At 39.3% G+C, this 23175-nt stretch overlaps 1 protein-coding gene across 3 annotated transcripts in view; it reads right to left on the reverse strand.

Moving 5' to 3' along the window:
• MSRB3 (methionine sulfoxide reductase B3) overlaps positions 1–23175 on the reverse strand; it is a 238147-nt gene that overhangs the window by 28542 nt on the left and 186430 nt on the right. For all 3 annotated transcript variants that reach the window (XM_073651711.1, XM_073651712.1, XM_073651713.1), the window contains 2 exons: positions 20331–20408; positions 9047–9075 (listed from right to left, as the gene is read on the reverse strand). In XM_073651711.1, coding sequence (XP_073507812.1) covers positions 9047–9075; positions 20331–20408 — 107 coding nt within the window. The remainder of the gene's footprint in view (positions 1–9046; positions 9076–20330; positions 20409–23175) is intronic.

Here is a 23175-nt window from a genome sequence, read left to right on the forward strand (position 1 = left end):
TTCATTTAAATTGGTGAAAAACGATGCAAAAACGCTGAAAAAATTAACATGCTGCAGATTTCCAAAATCACTCAGCAGCTTAAAAATGCAAGGAGAAATGCACAGCGTGTGAATGAGATTTTTTTAAATCTCATTTACTTAGCTGGTACAGTAAAACGCACCATTTTTTCAGCAATAAAACCGTTCAAAAAAAAATACTACAAAAACACCACATGTGAACATACCCTTAGACATAATAATTTAGTCCAGTGCCATCAGCATCTAGAATTTTAATTGTTTTACTATGCCGTTCTGGGGCCCAAGAACATATTACCATTGATTCATTTACAAAGTCCACATTTCCGCTGGGCTGTGACCTTTCTGAACACACATCAACTTTTCTTTAAATGTAGGAAGTGTGTTATGTTTGGATGCTTGCCCATTTATAAAATACTCGCAAACTTTACCCAATGTTAATTATTGTCGCACCTGATATAAACCAGTAATGTAGGTGGCCACTTTTAATATCCCTATTGCCTAGTTTGCCCGCTTAGTAAGATTAACACCTACTGGTTGATGTCTTTTTATACTTTTTTCCTAAAAATACTATAATGATTGCCATTTAATAATGCCATAGTAATTGTGTTCTTTTCAAGGATTTCTTTCTGCTGCATATTTTCAATATTTATGTGCAGTATCTACGTCAAATTGCTAGGCAAAGGCAGTTCTTAGTATTTAGACATGTGGGTGGGTGGGTGCACAATATTGTGAATGATGTGCATGTTGTAACTATAGTGTTTTTTAGAATGTTTTATATCACTAAAATAAGCAGGAAAAAAATGTAAACAGATATCAGGCCCTGAAAGAATAAAATATATAGTGGCACTTACGTAACTTGCATGCTCTCGACTGTATATAATAAATTTGGACTAATGAGAAATTATAGGAGAGAAGTGACATCCAAAATCCACCAGGTGCATAGCCTTCATTAACAAGTCTGAGCCACACACTGCTACCATGAAATCATAAGGAAAATCTAGGGGTCTGGATTTAATTAGACCTCCATGTGCATCTACACAAAACACAAATGATATAGAATCATGTTCAGCTCTCTAAGCGTTATAGTTACAAGAGTTTAAGTTTAATTGTTAATGCACAATGCAGAAAACCATAAGACAAGGCCAGCAACTATTGTGTTAAATTAATGAGCAGGTGCACGTACGCTGTGGTCAATATACAGACATATACATACCCTGGCACATGGAAGTTTGTGAACTTTCAGAATTTTCCATATTTAAGCATTCATTTAACTTAAAGCTACATCAGATTTTCACACAAGTCTTAAAAGTAGACATAGACCCAAATAAAATGAGTCAAAAATATTAAACTTTGTCATGTTTTAAATGAGGAAAATGATCCACATTTCTGTGAGTGGCACAAGTATATGAGCCCTTGCTTTCAGTATTTGATGTGACCCCCTTATGCAGCAATAACTACATCTAAACATTTCTGGTAATTGTTGATTAGACTCCTGCACATCGGCTTGAAGGAATTTTAGCCCATTTCTCTCTACAAAACATCTACAATGCTGTAATATTGGTGTGTTTTCTCCCATGAACTGCTCACTTCAGGTCTTTCCCAACATTTCTGTAGGATAATGGTCAGGACAACGGCGGAATTAATTTAATCCCATTTGGATTTTTTTCCTGTTTTCCAGTACATTGCATAGTAAAATGGATGATGCCATTGAAATCTACAACTTCTCCCTCAAAAAACAAGCCCTCTCACAGCTTTGTCGGTGTAAAAATATAACAGTTATGGCTCTAAGAAGAGGAGTGAAAAATGCAGACTTAAGAACGAAAATTGGTTCCCAATTGGGCAATTGATTAAGTGGACCTCATTGACATGTGGTTTTAGCAAACTATTGTCCCCAAGCAGAGTTTACTGTAAAAACAAACCCAAAGTGTTCTCTACTTATCCTCCCCAGTTTCAGTGCTGAGTCTCTGCCATAGCCCGGGCCCTGTTGTTTTGTCTGCAGCCCTGACGTCATGTTGACAGCGCTGCAGGCAATCACTGAGCTCAGAGGGTCGTGCCATCTACATCAGCAATGTACTGAGCTCCGTAAATGGCTGCAGCACTCTTAATGTAAAGTCAGAGCTACAGACAAACAGCAGAGATTTGTACAGCGGCAGAGAAACAATGCTGAACCCAGGGAAAGTGAGTAAAGCACTTTGCCTAGCAATTTGACGTAGATACTGCACATAAATATTAAAAATATGCAGCAGAAAGAAATCCTTGAAAAGAACACAATTACTATGGCATTATTAAATGGCAATCATTATAGTATTTTTAGGAAAAAAGTATAAAAAGACATCAACCAGTAGGCGTTAATCTTACTAAGCGGGCAAACTAGGCAATGGGGATATTAAAAGTGGCCACCTACATTACTGGTTTATATCAGGTGCGACAATAATTAACATTGGGTAAAGTTTGCGAGTATTTTATAAATGGTCAAGCATCCAAACATAACACACTTCCTACATTTAAAGAAAAGTTGATGTGTGCTCAGAAAGGTCACAGCCCAGCGGAAATGTGGACTTTGTAAATGAATCAATGGTAATATGTTCTTGGGCCCCAGAACTGCATAGTAAAACAATTAAAATTCTAGATGCTGATGGCACTGGACTAAATTATTATGTGGTGTTTTTGCAGTATTTTTTTGCACGGTTTTATTGCTGAAAAAATGGTGCGTTTTACTGTACCAGCTAAGTAAATGAGATTTAAAAAAATCTCATTCACACGCTGTGCATTTCTCCTTGCATTTTTAAGCTGCTGAGTGATTTTGGAAATTTGCAGCATGTTAATTTTTTCAGCATTTTTGCATCGTTTCTCACCAATTTAAATGAATAAGAAAAATTGCAAGTAAAAATGCTGCAAAAACGCACAGAAAATGTGTCACAAATGCATGTCCTGCACGTATTTTTCTTGCCAACACTTTTTTGTGGAGATAAATATGCAGCAAAATCGCTATGTGTGCACATGAACTAATAATTAAATAAAATAATTGTATATTGTGCATTTCTCCAGTACTCATTGACAATTAGAATCACAAAAAAGTCTCACGTGTTGGCTTTATAGACTGGGTAACGCAACAACAAAAAATATCTGGATGTATAATCTAATCAGTGTTACCAGTACACAGCAAGAAGATGAAATAAAACACTTCCAGTCTGAGACAGCTGGAGCCTAGAAAGGTGAATAACTTCTTGACAGCCATAGACCACTTGGAAATTTACAACAAGATGCTCTACTGTCCCACACAGGCAGGATAAGAGAATTAACCTTTTTCCTACAAGACCAACAGGGATATCAATATGAAGCTAGACCACCAGGGCTTTAGCTATAAATCTCTCTATTACCTTAAATCACCAGGGAATTAGCTGATAACCTCCATTACTACTCTAGACCAACAGGGATGCTGAGGCTAGTGACTGGCTACAGCGGTCATGTGAGTGGTCATTGATGTTATAGCTGGGGAAGGTGCACCAAAGGAGTGGCGCTAGGAAGGCAACACATTTATCAGGTAAGTATTGTGTCTTTTATTATCTTATGCAATTTCTTCCCTTTGGCTCCATCTTGTTAAGAAGTCAAAAAAACTCCTTAAAAGAGTTTGGCCACTTAAGGTGGACTCAAGAAATTTAAAGTGCAGGGGTCAGGAAAATACAACACTTGCTTTAATATATTCATCCCAAATTCTGCTGTCTCACCTGATAACAAAGCTTTTTGCCCACACCCACATGATATGTGCACATTTTAACAGCTCATCTATGAGTTACTTCTCATGAATGACTGTGAAATCCATATGTGCGTATGCAGACATTCTGCTGTATGCTCACGTGTCATGCTACACAAGAGAGGCGTGCTGTTTCATTAGACTGCATGACTTTCAAAATTAAGAAAAAAATGCAGAATTTGTTTATATTGGTATGTAGTTTATTTTACTACAAAAAAAACAGCCATTTGTTTATGACCTGGGCAACAATTGACTTTGCCAAGGAACCAAACATAACAATATTTCATTGAAAACCAGAAATACATTTTACTAACCACAGTTTGACACAAAAATGCCAAGCTGATCAGGGGAGGAGTCCTGAGGACTCCTGAGGAGGGGAGGAGTCCTGAGGAGATAATTTGCATATTCCCACTGCATTTTGGGGTAAGTGAAGAGTCTCCGCGAGCTCAAAGAACACTGGATTTTGGCTGTTGGAGCTGAAAAGAGGACATCGGTAAACCAGGGGAGGAGTCCTGAGGAGATAATTTGCATATTCCCACTGCATTTTGGGGTAAGTGAAGAGTCTCCGCGAGCTCAAAGAACACTGGATTTTGGCTGTTGGAGCTGAAAAGAGGACATCAGTAAACCGCGCGCCGGCATTTTGAAGCTTTTTTTTTAAGCTTTTTTCACTGTTTTCAGAACATTAACAATAAGAACATGGAAGAGTCCAGGAGCCATTTGGTGAGCTGCATATCCTGCTACTTGTTCACAGACTTGCCAGTGGAAAAGCCAAACTTCACATGCCAGAAATGCAAGCTTGTGTCCCTGTTGGAGGAAAAGTTGCGAAATCTAGAAGAGAGGTTAACTACCTTGAAAATCATTAAGGAAGGTGAAGAGTTCTTAGACAGAGCAGAATTATCTCTTCATGATTCAGAAAGAGAAGAAATTCGAACTGCACCTGACGAAACAGAGGAATGGAAGCATGTGACCCACAGAAGCAGGAGGATCGAGAGGCAGTCAGCACCCATACTGCTCAGGAACCAGTACCAGGCTCTCACGCAGGAGAACCATGAAGAAATACAGCAAAATAAGACTTTGTCAGCAATGAATAACCTTGTAAGCCCTCAGAATCCTCCTGGATGGAGAAAGAAGAATGTTGTGAAGAAAAAACGGAGAGTGGTGGTCATGGGGGAATTCCCTGTTAAGAGGAACAGAGGCCGCTATCTGCAGACCAGACATAACCTCAAGAGAAATGTGCTGTCTTCCAGGAGCAAAAATTAAAGATGTGTCTGACAGGATATCAAGACTCTTCAGACCTACAGATCACTACCCATTCCTGCTAATACATGTGGGGACAAATGACACCGCAAGAAAGGACCTGGAAACCATCTGCAGTGACTTTGAAGACTTAGGCAAGAAAGTGAAAGAATTGGGAGCGCAGGTGGTCTTCTCATCCATCCTCCCAGTGGATGGCCATGGAACAATGAGGTGGAATAAGATTCTACAGGTGAACAACTGGCTACGTCGATGGTGCCGTCAACAAGGATTTGGATTTCTGGATCACGGAATGAATTACCTATACGATGGACTACTTGCTAGAGATGGGGTGCACCTTACGAAGACTGGAAAACATGTATTTGGAAGTCGCCTTGCTACACTCATCAGGAGAGCTTTAAACTAGAACAATGTGGGAAGGGAAGCAAAAGGCCAGAAAAAGCCATACAGCTGACAAATACTATTGAGATCTCTGCTACTGGAAGTGGAAAGGAAGAACAAAGACAAAACAATTTAAATAATAAAAATATGGGAGGAAGAGAAACCAATCACAAACTAAAATGTTTTTATACAAATGCACAAAGCATGGGCAACAAACAAGGAGAATTGGAACTACTAATGCAGGAAAAGGAATATGATGTCATTGGAATCACTGAAACTTGGTGGGACGATACACATGATTGGAATAAAAGGCTAAAAGGATACAACTTATTTGCAAGAAACAGACTTGATAAACGAGGAGGAGGTGTTGCATTGTATGTTAGAAAAGCGAATATCTGCGCAGAGATTGAAGCTTCAGAGACTGGGAGTTCTGTGGAAACTGTTTGGGTAAGAATACAAGGAGAGAACAACGGAAAGGACACCATTGTAGGCATTTACTACAGGCCACCTGGGCAAGCTGAAGATATGGATGAACTCTTTATGTATCAAATGACCAAGTTCTCCAAAAAATATGACGTAGTGGTCATGGGAGATTTCAACTATCCAGACATTTGTTGGGAATCTCTCTCAAGTAAAACTAACAGGTCAAGCAAATTCTTATCCTCTCTTGCTGACAACTTTATCTTCCAAAAGGTAGGGGAGAAAACAAGGGGATCTGCTACTTTGGATCTAATCCTTATAAACAGGGAGGAAATGGTTGAGGAGGTAAAGGTGGCTGGGACCCTAGGAGGCAGCGATCATGCTATTATAGAATTTTGGATAACTAGAGGAGGAAGACATGTGAAGACTCAAACTTCAAGGTTAGATTTTAGAAAGGCAGATTTTAAGAGACTCAGAAAGAGAATAGGAGGGATCCAATGGCTGGATGTCCTTAAGGACAAAAATGTCCAGGAAGGATGGGAAATTTTTAAAAATGAGATTCTCAAAGCACAATCGTTAACAATCCCGAAAAGTAGGAAGAATGGGAAGCATTTAAGGAAACCAGGATGGATGAACACAGAACTTAAACACATGCTAAAAAGAAAGAAAGAAATGTTTATTAAATGGAAAGAGGGAGGCATATCTAAAGAAGATTATAATGCAGTCTGCAGATCCTGCAGGGCACGTATCAGGTTAGCTAAAGCTGACAATGAATTAAGGCTTGCAAGAGATGTCAAAAGCAATAAAAAAGGATTTTGGGGGTATGTCAAAAGTAAAAGAAAAGTCAAAGATGCTATAGGATTTTTACAGGATGAAAATGGAGAAATGGTAAGAGAGGATGTTGAGAAGGCCGAACTTTTTAATTCCTATTTTGCATCTGTTTTCTCTCAGAAAGAAAATGTAACATCAACTGATCTTCACTGTCCTTTTAAAGGAATAGAGGAATCCAAGTTATCTGTAAACAGAAAGATTGTGAGGGAATATTTAGCTAACATAAATGAGTTCAAGTCTCCAGGTCCAGATGAATTACACCCCAGAGTACTGAAGGAGATCGTAGAAGAAATTTTAGAACCACTCTCCATAATCTTTGAAAATTCTTGGAGAACAGGAGAAGTCCCAGAAGACTGGAGAAGAGCAAATGTTGTTCCTATCTTCAAAAAGGGGAAGAAGGTGGACCCAGGGAACTATAGGCCGGTGAGTCTGACTTCTATACCAGGAAAGATCTTTGAACAAATTATTAAACAACATGTATGTAAGTACATGGATAAGAATGAAGTGATTAACCAGAGTCAGCATGGGTTTGTAACTAACAAGTCATGTCAGACTAACTTAATTTCCTTCTATGACAGAATCACTGACTGGGTGGATCAGGGAAATGCTGTAGATATAGTATATCTTGACTTCAGCAAAGCATTTGACAAAGTATCTCACACCATCCTTATTGAAAAAATGACCAAGTATGCAATGGACCAGGCAACTGTTAGGTGGATTCATAACTGGCTTAGTGATCGGACTCAAAGGGTGGTTGTAAATGGCTTCACAGCTGGATGAATGTCTCAAGTGGGGTACCACAGGGCTCCGTCCTGGGACCTGTATTGTTCAACATCTTTATCAATGATTTAGATGAAGGAATTGAGGGTAAACTGATTAAATTTGCTGATGACACAAAGCTAGGAGGGATAGCTAATACTAGAGAAGAGAGAGAGAGGATTCAAAAAGACCTAAATAAACTGGAGCAGTGGGCAGCAACCAACAGAATGGTTTTTAACAGGGAAAAATGCAAAGTACTACATCTGGGCAATAAAAATGAAAAAAGCATATACAGAATGGGAGGAATAGAGCTAAGCAACAGTACATGTGAAAAAGACTTAGGTATACTAATAGATCATAGACTGAACATGAGTCAACAGTGTGATGCAGCAGCAAAAAAGGCAAATACAATTCTGGGATGTATTAACAGAAGCATACAGTCTAGATCACGTGAAGTCATTATCGGTCTTTACTCCTCTTTGGTCAGACCTCATCTGGAATACTGTGTACAGTTTTGGGCACCACATTTTAAAAAAGACATAGACAAACTGGAGCAAGTTCAGAGAAGAGCGACCAGAATGGTGACTGGTCTGCAAACCATGTCCTATGAGGAACGGTTGCAGGATTTGGGAATGTTTAGCTTGCAAAAAAGGGCTGTCACATTGTAGAAGGATCATCTTTATTCTCATTTGCACAAGAAAAGACTAGAAGCAATGGGATGAAACTAAATGGGAGGAGACACAGATTAGATATTAGAAAAAACTTTTTGACAGTTAGGGTGATTAATGAGTGGAACAGGCTGCCACGAGAGGTGGTGAGTTCCCCTTCAATGGACGTCTTCAAACAGAGGCTGGACAGACATCTGTCTGAGATGATCTAGTGAATCCTGCTTTGAGCAGGGGGTTGGACCAGATGACCCAGGAGGTCCCTTCCAACTCTACCATTCTATGATTCTATGATTCTATGATTAGCTTAGACAACAAGTAGAATAAAATTCAGCCTAGACAGCAGATTTTAGACATTTGTATTTCTGGACTCATGCTGTTACTTACTACTATGTTTAGGGTTATGATACTTTGACTCTTAAGACCCCATATTATATGGACATTAGCTAATTCGCCAATTTCAGTTAGACCAACTGATGTGTACAAGAGCCTCCTAACTCTCCCCCCATTGGAATTTCTACAACCAATCCATTTGCTTATAGGGAAGATAAGCTGTTGCCAAAGAAGTCTTGCAGCAGCTTTCTCTGTTTCTCCCATTGAAAATACTTCAACGCTTGGCCAAGAGTATCACTTATATGAATGGAGGAATCGGAAGAGATAGCTGTCAGCTGAAACGTGTGTATGGCCAGCTTTCATCTGTAAAAACTTATCAAAACCCCATACGCATGGCTCACCAAAATAACACATGTTGCAGATTCATCACAGACATCCATGACATAATCTACATTTAACCCATTATCACTTGGTTACAGTGGTTTGTCCATTGAGACATGCTGTATGCTCACTGATATGTCCCTGTCATCTGAAAAGAATTACCAGGTTAGCTTTTTGATTAGCTTCATGAGTTAGTACTTCAATGACTCTTATGTAGTTAATGTAAGAGTACTTAAACAGTCAATCATACCTGAGTTGGAGTCAAATTTTTTTTCAGACCTGGGTAAAAAGAAACAAAAAAAGAGTTTTAAGTGTAAAAAACTGGAAATAAATAATATATTACTTCATGCATGGTGTGTACAGCTGCCAACTGAATCAGTAAAGACAGCACATTATTTAAGATTCAAGCAGGTCTCCTGACATAACCAGTTATAGTGGTTTTATCCCAGACCTTGCTGACTTTTTGCTTCAATCGACTTATTCCATCAGGTAACTGCTCTGAAATCACAACTGACTCAGTCACGTAGGCATTCCAACAATATTCTATATGTATAAAAATGTATCAACCAGAACCAAGAGGTAAGATTTTAACTCAAGTAAACATCTTTAATGCCAGCCTAAAAATCATTACTGGTTATGGGCACATTTCCTTGTGTAAGCAGGAATGTAACAATAAAGAAAATTGTATGGGGACAACTGGTCTTAATAATGTTTGTATGTCTGCACACAGTTTGCACAATCTGACAGGGGCTGCATGTAAGGGCTCTTTCACACGCCCGGATATTTCCGGTACTGGAAAAAACTGTATTGGAGATATCCATGTCCGTGTGTATGATACGTGTGGCAACCGTGTGCCGCATCAGTATCACACGTACTGGCGCCTGAGAATCACCGGTACAGTTAGTGCTGTTCCCAAGCGTCGGGAGCTGAACGCTACCCTCATTATTGTCCCCTGCCGGTGCTGCGATCAGCGCCAGCAGGGGACAATGTTGAGAGTAGTATTCTGCTCCTGCTGCCTCCAAAACCTGTAAAAATAAGAATAAAATAAAAAAAATCCTCACCTGTCTGAAGATGAAATAAGTGTCCCACGTTGTAATCCATCTGACCCCACACGCTGAGGAGCAGGGCAGAATAACTCACTCTAGGGAGTTGGCCCCTGACCTGCGCTGAGCTCACCGAGTGTTTGGTGCAGATGATTAATGAGGCGTTTCAAACTGAACCAACAAAAGCATTTTTGCCAGAAAATGGTAGTAAAAAAATGAAAAGTTCCAAAATGTTTGCGTTATGTAGAGTAATGCAAAAAATTTTGTGAATTTTGGCATATTTATGCCACTTGGGAGTAGCTCTAACAAAATGGGTGGAGAGAAGTCAGGGTGGTCACCTTCAGACAAACGATATACATTTGTAGGAAGTGAGAGCTGCTGCTCTCTCACTTCTTTCCGATGTACGCAATTCATCTGAAGGCAGGGAGAGTGAAGCCAGCGCTCATTTGTCTGCAGGGATAGCGTAACGTAACTACGTCATGCGATCCCCGGTAGAGTCAGTGCCAACACTGCTGGAATGATGCAAGCACCGGAGGCGAGTATAAGTGTTATTATTTTACTAGGGATTAACAAAGTGGGGAGAAGCCCACAGAAATCCCTCTCTATCAAGCCATAAATCTGAGCTTTTATTATTTATATTAAAATGCATAAGGGTATTAAAATATTATTTTTAGTGGTTGGCACTTGTATGTATTCATTTGATGAAACCCGGTGGTTCCACCATCTATATAGCAGAATAGGACAAATAGTACTTATAGTCCCCCCAACATGTTTCACTCCATGTGCAACGTCATCAGGGGATGGGACACTGGCATGAATGGCTGCCAGTCAAACACGCCTTCCATATATAGCCTTTGTGTTTGTGATACACAAAGGCTACATATAGGTGTGTTTGACTGGCAGCTATAATGCCCTCCAACATGTTTCACAGATGAATTTGCATTATTAGGGGTACAATGGGACAATGGCAAGAGAACGCTGGCAACTTGGCTATTTATCAATTCTATGTACCATCCCAGATTTTGAAGTCAAACATGTTGTGGGTAAATGACTGATCACTCTTTTCATTATCAATGATTAGGCAACATGAAATTTACAGTGAATAGCGTTGGAGGCTACACACCACGGCTGATTTTGCTCATTATTACTGCAGTACAGTAGTGTCAGCACATTTTGAATCATATGAATGAGGATACCCACTCTTAGGCATTTTAAATTGCAACCTTTAGAGATAGGGATTGTGAAATACATCAATTTTTAGTCATTATTAATAACAGTTATTAAGCTGTTAAGTCATCTGTTACGCCCAAGAGGGCAACTGTCAATATAGTAATTATAAGAGGCACTCAGGAAACAATATTGCCTTTTATTTGGCGCCATATAGAAGCTATGGACAAAAGTCAAGATTTCCAGATGTGTGCATCTTTCAAAATAAATAATAACAGAATATGAATAACTGTAAAAAATGATTTCAGACCACACTGAAATCACTCACATCACCAGCTGTTCCAGTCGTAAGCAGCCAGCTTGTCACTCTATCACAAATAACAACTGGTCCGTCTTTGTCAAACTGGATAAAGGTCTGATACACCAGCTGCTTAAAGGGGAGATTTACTTTGAATTACTTTTTACTTGATAAATTAGACTCTGCATCTGATACGTTAAAAGTAGTTTGATTAACCCACGCAATGAGCTGAAAACAGGAAAATTAAAAATCCTTTTGTATTTGAGATCAGAAAGGGTTTTAATGAGAAGTAAATTGCAAAGTTTCTTGTTGTTAAAAGCACTTTGCAATTTTAATAGTTTACAAACAGGAGGCATCCCCTTTAATTACTGTATGAATAACTATTAAAAGTAACAGCTGTAGGAAAAGATAGGTATTGTAAAAGATAACACCATTTATCAATTGAACATATAGATGAAGAGTGTTACATTTATCAGCAGACACCTATCAGAGCTTAAATAGTAAATGACTCCAAGAGTTTACTTATTTTATAAGGTGTTGGTGGAGGAGAAACGCAGCCCTTGTGGGAATGTCATGTTTCAAATATAGGTTAATACTTGATGTAAATTCAGGAGCCTTTGATGTTGTGGGAAAACTCTACTTTGATAATTACTCTCAAGATGCTGCTGATGTGCTGTCATGCAGAATTAAACCAATGCATGGCTCTATCTACTCTAACCTCTGTGTGGATGTATTGTCTTCAAACAGCTTTCCAATCAATTAGTGCATACGCTTAAGGCTTGCTCATGGAATGCTTTGCAAAATGACTCTTTAGCAACATGTTTCCAGAGCAGGTGGAAAGTAAAAAATGTGTGGCAAATGATCAAGATTGTTAAAATGATTGCAAATAAAGTTTGCGCAATGACTGATATTTCATTCATAAAAATAAAATATAGGCTGATCTGTGTATTCAAATTAGAAAGGAACTCAACTGTAATCAATAGGAGAAAGGTATCTCCAGGTAAGATGTGAAATAAAGGAGACTCACTAAATTGAAATACTAATAGCAGATTGTGAGGCGTATTATTTAAAAAGTAACTTTTAATAAAGATAAAAAAAAAAAAAAAAAAAATGCCACAATCAGTTCTATCTACCAGCAGCTGATCAGACAATGGTTAAAGTGGTATGGTCTACCTGTTAAACCAAACTTAGGCGATTACATCAAAAAGAACAGTTCAGTCTGCCTATTCAGGCTAATGTTAAACTATAGTCAACACCAATGTAATAATGTCAACTATGTGAAATAATAGTCAACACCAATGTAATCATGTAAATGTCACAGATGCACTGTCCGTGACAGCCTGGCAGCTGTTAATAAAGCTTCCATGGACAAGCTTCGAGCAAGACACCCTGTTTACCACATCCCAGGGGTTGCCCTGGCTTTCACTCTCTAACTCCTGTACAGGGATCTGGACTTATACAGTGACTCCTGAGCTGGGGCGACAAAGTCAGCTGCCGCCCACCGGAGCGACCTTGTGACAAGTGACAAGAAGGGTTGTCACACTGGGTCGATACCAAGAGGTCACATCAGAAAGAAAGAGCGTGGTCAAAATGCAAGTCAAGGACTGAGAACAGTATAAATCAGGAAATCAATGCAAGAGCAAGGAAACAGGCTATACCAGATAAGCTAAACTCATTGACTGGCAGTGGGAACTGATATTCAGGAGTTTAAATAGTGAGCAGCCCCACCTAGTGCTGACAAGAAAAAGAAACATAAACTAACAGAATATAAAGGTATCACTTTATTCAGCTTCCTATAACCTGCATACCCATAAAGATGGCTTAGGAGCGTTGATCCTACTGATAGATTCCTTTTAAATGTTGCTGTCAGTGACTGACCGTGGCATTTAAGAGTTGAACAGCAGTTAGCACGGATCTATGCTGTATATGTAATATAGCCGGCCTCTGTCCTATGTGGAGTGGGTTCAGATACAAAATGTAAATATGGCCTAAAAGTGACTAGAGTAATATGAAGTCGGAATATGGCTTTGTGAAAGAGAGAGAGTAAATTAGGTGGGTTGTTAATGCACTCAAAATTGAAATATCACGAAGGAAAAGTAATGTGTTGAAATCAGAGGGTGAATAGACATGTTAATAATATGAAAATAAAAAAAATGGACACAAAATTTTCAAAACATCTTAATTTTTTCAATATTAAGTATGAACTCCACACACAGTAATGTATGCACTTACACACCTTAGCATGCGATCAAAGACATTACTAATGATTGTCTGAGGCATATTCTGCCAAGCTGAATGCACTTGGGCATGCAAATATCAAGATCCACAGCGGGCAGCTCTCATTGCAATTGTCGTCCCAGATGTGATCAATGGGAGACCAGTCTGAAGACGTTACAGGCCATTGTAGCACTTTTAGACTATGCAGGCTGCTCAAAGTAACATGGGCAACATGTGGCCTGACATTATTGTGTGTGGTGTTGCAATTTCAATGTTGAGAAGTGTATTACGTGACATTAACCCCTTAGTAAAATCCACCATAAATGTATAGCAATGGAAGCTAGATATTAGCAACCAGTGCAGTAGATTTATGCTGATGTGACAGTTGTACCCAGATCGTCAGCAGTGAAAGAGTGGCTGTGACTGACAGCTGTCACCCCATGACAATGATGGGAATCAGAGGTCTCAATAAGGACAGCATTATCTAATGTTAAGATCTCCATCAGTCATCCCATCCACAGCCCCACAATTTGATCGCTGGGTACCGACTGGTTGCCAAAGCCTAATGATAGAACCCAGTTATTTCATACAATACAGAAGTGTCCAAGTGCCATTGTAAGACTAAAAGAAGTTCAATACAATTTGTAGAAAAAGGTAAATAACAAAACTTTGTTTCTTGAAAAAAAATGTGCATTTAAGAAAGTGCACACAATTGTTAAACCACAATCATAAAGAACAATACTATCAAACATAACATGGTTTTTCAAAATGCATGGTAAATACACCCCACCAAAAAAATGGCTGAAATAGCGGGATTTTGTTCAAGACATATTGTAGTGCCTCAAGGGAAAACCAGTGCAAAACTGGATCTTCACTGGCCTGTATTCATATGAAGGTCTTATTCATTAATATCAGATAGATACTGATAACAGATTATAAGAGACTTTAATTGTAAAGTGCTGCACTATATAAATGAAAAAATATTATATTCTAATATAGCAGGAAAGAGTGTACAATTATCCAAAAACGTATGCTATTTGCGTTTCCATAAACTGCTTTTCGGGAGAGGTATTGAGTGTGGCATGGTATGGCAGCAAAATGATTTGTGAATCTACTAGAAGTATCAGAAAACTTGTGGCTATTTAGAAATTTAAAGACACTCCCCTAGCTCTGCATGCTAACTCAATTTTGGAGGACAGTTGTAGCTGCAGAGGTGTTTGTAATGAGATAAAACTCAGCTCTGATATACTGCTTCTCCTCCCACAATGACGGCTGTGAGATGAAAGCTGAAGTAGTGTTACTAATCACACTCATCTCTATTCTAATACTGGCAGTTTGTAATCACACACAGATTTGCATAGGGACCAGTGAGGAGGTGAGGGCTGTCTGTCATTACATGTCTCATACTGAAGAAAGTCTGCTCTAAGGTCTTGTGGGGTGTGTTTTTTTACCCTGCATGTGGCTGCCAACTTATGATTGGTCAACGTCATACAGGTGAAAAATCTCTGGTAATGCTCAGTTGGGCTTATCATAAATTCTAACCTAAACTTTAGAAGCTAATACAGTGCATTGTGAAAGTATTTGGCCTCCTTGAACTTTTCTACCTTTTGCCACATTTCTGGCTTCAAACAAAGATATAAAATTCTAATTTTTTGGGGAAGAATCAACAATAAGTGGGACACAATCATGAAGTGAAACAAAATTTATTGGATATTTTAGACTTTTTTAACAAATTCAAAACTGAAAAGTGGGGCGTGCAATATTATTCGGCCCCTTTACTTTCAGTGCAGCAAACTCACTCCAGAAGTTCAGTGAGGATCTCTGAATGATCCAATGTTGTCCTAAATGACTGGTAATGATAAATAGAATCTACCTGTGTGTAATCAAGTCTCCGTATAAATGCACCTGCTCTGTGATAGTCTCAGGGTTCTGTTTCAAGTGCAGAGAGCATCATGAAGACCAAGGAACACACCAGGCAGGTCTGAGATACTGTTGTGGCGAAGTTTAAAGCCGGATTTGGATACAAAAAGATTTTCCAAGTTTTAAACATCTCAAGGAGCACTGTGCAAGCGATCACATTGAAATGGAAGGAGTATCAGACCACTGCAAATCTTCCAAGACCGGGCCGTCTCTTTAAACTTTCATCTCGAACAAGGAGACGACTGATCAGAGATGCAGCCAAAAGGCCCATGATCACTCTGGATGAACTGCAGAGATCTACAGCTGAGGTGGGAGAGTCTGTACATAGGACAACAATCAGTCGTACACTGCACAAATCTGGCCTTTATGGAAGAGTGGCAAGAAGAAAGCCATTTCTCAAAGATATCCATGAAAAGTCTCCTTTGAAGTTTGCCACAAGCCACCTGGGAGACGCACCAAACATGTGGAATAAGGTGCTCTGGTCAGATGAAACCAAAATCTAACTTTTTGGCCACAATGCAAAACAATATGTTTGGCGTAAAAGCAACACAGCTCATCACCCTCAAAACACCATCCCCACTGTCAAACATGGTGGTGGCAACATCATGTCTTGGACCTGATTTTCTTCAGCAGGGACAGGGAAGATGGTTAAAATTGATGGGAAGATGGACAGAGCCAAATACAGGACCATTCTGGAAGAAAACCTGTTGGAGTCTGCAAAAGACCTGAGACTGGGACGGAGATTTATCTTCCAACAAGACAATAATCCCAAACATAAAGCAAAATCTACAATGGAATGGTTCAAAAATAAATGTATTCAGGTGTTAGAATGGCCAAGTCAAAGTCCAGACCTGAATCCAATCGAGAATCTGTGGAAAGAGCTGAAAACTGCTGTTCACAAACGCTCTCCACCCAACCTCAATGAGCTTGAGCTGTTTTGCAAGGAAGAATGGGCAAGAATTTCAGCCTCTCGATGTGCAAAACTGATAGAGACATACCCCAAGCGACTTGCAGCTGTAATCGCAGCAAAAGGTGGCACTACAAAGTATTAACCCAAGGGGGCCAAATAATATTGCACGCCCCACTTTTCAGTTTTTAATTTGTTAAAAAAGTTTAAAATATCCAATAAATTTCGTTCCACTTCATCATTGTGTCCCACTTGTTGTTGATTCTTCCCCAAAAAAATAGAATTTTATATCTTTATGTTTGAAGCCAGAAATGTGGCAAAAGGTAGAAAAGTTCAAGGGGGCCAAATGCTTTCACAATGCACTGTATCTCCACAACGGAAATAAGAGATTAAAAAATAAAAACTATGCTTTATTCAGCTATATAGCCACTATTCCGTGATGTGGCCAGTTTAACATGCTCAAACAGGTGAAAGATCCTCTTTAACCCCTTCACACTACAGTCTGTTTTCACCTTCATGACCAGGCCAAATTTTACAATTCTCACTTTATGGGGTAATAACTCTGGAACGCTTCAATGGATCCCAGTGATTCTGAGATCGTTTTTTTGTGTGACATATTGTACTTTATGATAGTGGTAGAATTTGTTCGATATGACTTGTGTTTGTGTTTACTTGTGAAAAAAATGGAAATTTGGCGAAAATTTCGCAATTTTTAAGCTTTTAATTTTTATGCCATTAAACCAGAGAGTCATATCACACAATAGTTAATAAATACCATTTTCCATATGTGTACTTTACATTTGCATCATTTTTTAAACAAATATTTTTTTAGAAAGTTAGAAGGGTTAACAGTTGATCAGCAATATCTCATTTTTACAACAAAATTTACAAAACCATTTTTGGGACCACATCACATTTGAAGACACCATTCTAAAAACTGCACCCCTCAAAGTCCTCAAAACCACAACTATGATCCAGCAGAGGCAGGGGGATACTGTCAAAGGTCTGGGAGAGTTTTCTCAGACCCTCCCATCGCACAGGCCCTGATGTCGGGGTACTCTCACAAAGAGGGATAATTTTAAGAGGATGCTGAAAGAGTAACTTGCCGACTGTCCTCCAACGTCCTCCATGATTCCTCTGTGTCTTATAATTATTGGGTATCCAAGCTGGACACGTGGCATGATCTGGCTCTCTACGCCTTGGAGGTCCTGGCCTGCCCTGCCACTAGCGTTTTGTCAGAGCAGGTTTTTAATGCTGCCGGGGAATTATAACTGATAGACGCATCTGCCTGTCAACTGAAAATGCTGACAGGCTGACTCTTATAAAAATTAACAAGGGCTGGATTGGGCCAGACTTCTCAACACCACCGAATAATAGCAACAGAACATAAACTCAAATCCAGTGTCTTTTTTTGGGGAGGTCTATTCCCATGCACTTCTTCACACCCAGACATGGGTATACACTTCCTGATTTTGTCTCTTTTCTGTTGTCCTCCTCCTTTTCATCCTCCACCACCATATCACCAGGGTGACCGTGATGCAACACCCACATAATTTTTTTAAGGGTGTTTATGATGTCCGTAGGTAATGTTTGCTATACAGTATGTTCATGTATACCCCTCAGGGGTAAATATTTTTCAGCCTATGCACTTAGTGCATGGGCATTACAAGTATAGAAGACCCGCTCCTTTATAATGGGAAATTTTTTTTAATGAGGCCCTTGTCTACGTCTCTTCCAAGGGGCACTGGAGTGCGTTCAAATTTTGGCAGCCCTTGCAGTCACTGCATACGCAAGAACAGTATAGGAGACCTGCTCCTTTATAATGGGAACATTTTTTTTTAATGAGGCCCTCCTCTACGTCTGTTCCAAGGAGCATTGGAGTGCGTCCAAATTTTTGGCAGCCTTGCAGTCACTGCATATGCAATAACCATATAGCAGAACCGCTGCTTTATAATGGGAACATGTTGCTACCGAGGCCCTCCTCTATGTGTCTTTAAATTGGTATTGGGGTTTTTCCTAAATTTAGGCAGCTGTTGCAGTCACTGCATACGCAATAACCGTAGAGCAGAACAGCTCCTTTATAACAGGAACATTTTGTTACCCAGGCCCCCCCCTCTATGTGTCTTTAAATTGGTATTGGGGTTTTTCCTTAATTTAGGCAGCCGTTGCAGTCACTGCATACCCAATAACCGTATTGCAGAACCGCTCATTTATAATGGGAACATTTTGTTACCGAGGCCTTCCTCGATGTGTCTTTAAATTGGTATTGGAGGTTTTCCTAAATTTAGGCAAGTGTTGCAGTCACTGCATACGCAATAACTGTATAGCAGAACAGCTCCTTTATAATGGGAACATTTTGTTACCGAGGTTTCCTCTATGTGTCTTTAAATTGGTATTGGGGTTTTTCCTTAATTTAGGCAGCCGTTGCAGTCACTGCATACGCAATAACACTATAGGAGACCCGCTCCTTAATAATGGGAATAACAAAGCATAGCCAGCTGATGGCCCTCTAACAATAGTGAGGGCCGACTTCTGGCCCTTTATGAATAGTAAGGGCCGCCTGATGGACATATAAAAATAGGCATTGTGACTTTCAGAGTCTCTACTTCATAAATGAAACAGGATGTGTCTGATTATGTCTCACACAACACATGGCCAGATAAGGTAGTAAAATGTTAAAATTAATTTAGAGGTAAATGTTTTTTTCAACGTTGAAAGCAATGCAAAAGTGCAAAAACGCATCAAAAATGCTACATGCAAACATAGCCCAAGGTGTGGAAGATCATTTTTGTTTTTGGTTATTTATTTAGCCTTATATACAAGTCATTACCCTGAAAAGAATGTTCCTTAACATTTATCCCAGGAAAATCCAGTTTGGTTTCATTTTTGTATGTTTTATTGTGAGCCCGTAAAAGTGGCGTAATACTCTGACAACATTATTCACAGCAGTGACCTGGGAGTCAGAGATGCTTCCAGGGGTCTTCCCTATGCTGTTCCCATGTCATTTGAGCACTGTTCCCATCGATTTGATCAATTTTTTTTGCCTCCCTGCAGAACTCCAGGGAAGGCCGCTGGAAAAATGCTCAAGTTTCCCATAGACTTACACTGGGCTCGTTGCTCGGGTCAAGCACCCAAGCATTCCAATTTGCTTGTCTCGAGCAACGAGCACCTGAGCATTTTAGTGCTCCCTCATCAGTACAAGTCACATGTGACTATAGATAAAAAAAAATTATAAAATATTTCAATGAACATAATTTACAAATTTTGTAGATTTCAGTAACACATTTTGTTGTAAAAAAATCTACAATGCAAGCAATATAAATATATTAGGATATACTATAGTCAGATATAAAAGCAAATGTGATTCAAAATCTATAATGTTCAGCCCTATAACTTAAAATGTTGCAATAAATTTTTGATAATCTGCCTTAAATGGAGAAATAAAAAGTAAATAATAAAAAGGACAGCAAGCAGTTATGTCACATTACACTTAAAGGGAATCTGTCAGCAGGTTTTCACTATGTAGCTTGAGAGCAGCATGATGTGGGGAGAGAGATCCAGATTGTAGGGATATGTCACTTACTGGGCTGCTTTTTTGCAGTCAGTTTCAATAAAATCAGTGTTTTATCAGCACGCTAGAAGACTAGTCATCTCGTGCATCCTAGTCCTCCTGTTCTGTGCAACCCCCGCACCCACAACTGATTAGCATTCTGCCTATGCACAGTGTTCACAGAATTCTACCAATCAGTGATGTGGGCATGGTTATTAAGAGCTCCGAATTTAGAGAACTGGTAAATCTGCATAAAAGAAAACAATGATTTTATCAAAACTGCACCAAGCAGCCTAGTAAGTTATACATCGCTGCAATCAGGGTGTCTAGAATTAATTTATGCTTCTTTCACGTAATATTGCAAAAACCTGGTGACAGATTCCCTTTAAATCTCTAGAATAGATGCAATAATAATTTGGAGCAATGATTTACCTGAAAAGAGTCGCTCCGCAGACAACACATTTGTATGTCCCAGTTGCTGTGTTGTGTGTGTATTCCCCTGCAAAGGCACTGCAATACAAGTAAGTTTACAAACATGAGAGCTGGAAAGGGTTCAACAGAATATTAATAAAGAGAAATATGTCTAGTGGAAGTGAACATCCTCAGTACAGTCTGCTTTCTCAGGACCTAGTTAATACTCTTATTTTACATGAGATTTTAAGAATGACCTAATCTCTCACTGCCGGCATGCACTATATCATTTTGCTAGTAAGTGATCTGCATGGCAAATCTTCTAAGCCAAAGGTATGATCTGCTGCCAAAGGTATGATCTGCTGCCAACTCTTGATGGGCTGTATTGCCAATGATTCACATTTTGCAAATGGTCTGCTGTCTAAAGAAGAGAGCACTGCCTATTAAATGAGACCCCATGTGTGGTAAAGAGCCTTTTCAGGTCATGAATGGAAACACGCAGTTACATCATTAATACATTTGGATCAGAGGTAAGCCAGGGCTTGCTGCCAAGCTGCATGGTATAAATTAGACAACAAAATGGTTAGTCCTTGGCAAGCTACGCTTCATACTGGAATCAGCTGAGACAGACTTTATTCACTAAAAACAGTTTTGGAAGGGAACTCTTTTTTTTTTTCAGGACGCAGGGCTTGCGGCCAAGGACTAAAGCCATGTGAGGGCAGTTATTGAACATTTTTGACATTCCAACCACAAATGAGCCAATAAATATTTTCTCCACATGTGCTTCAAAAAGAAATTGGAGTGGAAAGGAACTGAATTATGCTACCTTCTCACCCAGCCAAAACGTCTATGCTTACAATGACCACCTTCAGAATCAAGTCTTTCTGGCACATGGCCACTGTGTGCTTGGTTCTGCCTTTCAGAAATATGTGCCCAAACTCTTCTCACTTCCTCACATTCTGCAGTAAGATAAAACAGACCTTGCATGCTGCATTAGGAGGTTCATTGACCAAACAGAAAGCAATTACAATAACACCGCTCTATGTACATTTTGGCAAACGTACTTTTAAGAGGATAAAATACAAGCAATATTTAAGAAACTGACATAAACTAGCTTGTTCCAGCATGAGACCTATACTTTTTTGTAACTTACAAGCAAAAACTGGAAATAGGAGGACTGTTGTGCTTTTTGGCAATGATTGATCTGCCCCTCCCCCAGCAAATCTCTAACTAATAATCCAGGGCAGACTGCATCCTAACCTATTCAATCAGACTAGTTTTATACATGTATTTTATATTATATGAGATGAGTCTGTAGAATTCTACATCATACCTTTCTTTCTCGAGGTTCTAATGCAGGGTTCCCCAACTGTGGACCTCAAGAGCCATCAACAGGTCATGTTTTCAGGATTTCCTTAGTATTGTTCAGGTGATGGAATTATTGCCTGTCCAGGTGATGCAAGTACCACCTGGGCAATACTAAGGAAATCCTGAAAGCATGACTTGTTGGTGGGCCTTGAGGATTGGAGTTGGAGAACACTGGTCTAATGGAACAGTACCTCTGAATGACCCTTAAAGAAACAGTGACTAAGAACAGGTGGGTCTCATGACAGAGTATCTGTCACGTCAGTAAATTTGCACTAGGATTTTGCCATCTTGGCTGTGAATTTTCAAGTACCTCAAATAATATACTAGAACTTGTAATGTCACAACTCATATGGCCAATATTGTACACAGACTTGTTACCCCACGTCCCAACCTACTTGACTTAAATAAGGGGACCAGTATGGGGCATATATGCCTCGTTACTTTGTAATACACAGCCAAAAGTACCTGAAAGCAAACAAAGTGCAGGTTAGAGCGGAGCCATGACAATGCATTCTGGCCCAGGATAAGATACAGAAACAGTTCATCAAGCTTGTGGAGGAGATCCTGGTACTGCGTTTCATGCAGCTTTGTCACTTGGTTTCTTGGACTTAATTGTGCTGCAAATCTTGTATTGTGAGTGCTCCCCAATAAAACATCTTGTTACAGAAAGTAAACCTAATTTATCATGTCTATAATCTCACAGATTAGCAAATTTAGTCAATTTTTTACCACATTTACACAATCACCTTTATGTCAATTTTTTAGTAGCCGTACCTACTAAGAGGACAAAAAAAAGTTTCACGTCAGCATACCTTTTAGGCAAGCAAGGCATAATTAGAAAATGTACTATTGTTTAGTTAAAGCTTTTATGTAAAACATATTTTTAAACATTTTTAGTGGTGTTTTTTTTCTAATTTTCTAGGCCAAAAAGCCTAAAACACGCTCCCATAGAAGTCAATAAATCCCCAGACACCAATTTCATATGGTCCAGGACCATAGGGCAAAATAGATTAGAAGAAAAATAATATGCTCAGGGTATATTTCTAATTAGTAAAAATGAAATTAGGTCCATTAACCAATTAAAAGCACCAACTAAAACAGCCATATAAACTGACAGTTATTATTATTATGTATTTTTATAGCACCACTGATTCTATGGTGCTCTACATGAGAAGGGGTTACATACAAATATAACTTACAGTGAACAAACTAACAATGATAGACTGGTACAGAAAGGAGAGGGCCTGGCCTTGTGGACTTACAGTCTACAGAATAATGGGGAAGGAGACAATAGGTTAGGGGATTGTGGCAGCTTCAGTGTGATGAGGTGGCAAAGGGTCATTGCAGGCTGTAAGCTTTCTTGAAGAGATGGGTTTTCACGTTCTATCTGAAGGTTCCGAGTGTAGCGGATTATCAGATGTGTTGCGGATTATCAGATGTGTTGTGGCACAGAATTTCAGAGGATGGGGGATACTCGGAAGAAGCCTTGGAGGCGATT

The sequence above is a fragment of the Phyllobates terribilis genome, unplaced genomic scaffold, assembly GCF_046119375.1.
Source record: "Phyllobates terribilis strain yellow unplaced genomic scaffold, ASM4611937v1 Scaffold_11__3_contigs__length_659146591, whole genome shotgun sequence".
Lineage (NCBI taxonomy): Eukaryota > Metazoa > Chordata > Amphibia > Anura > Dendrobatidae > Phyllobates > Phyllobates terribilis.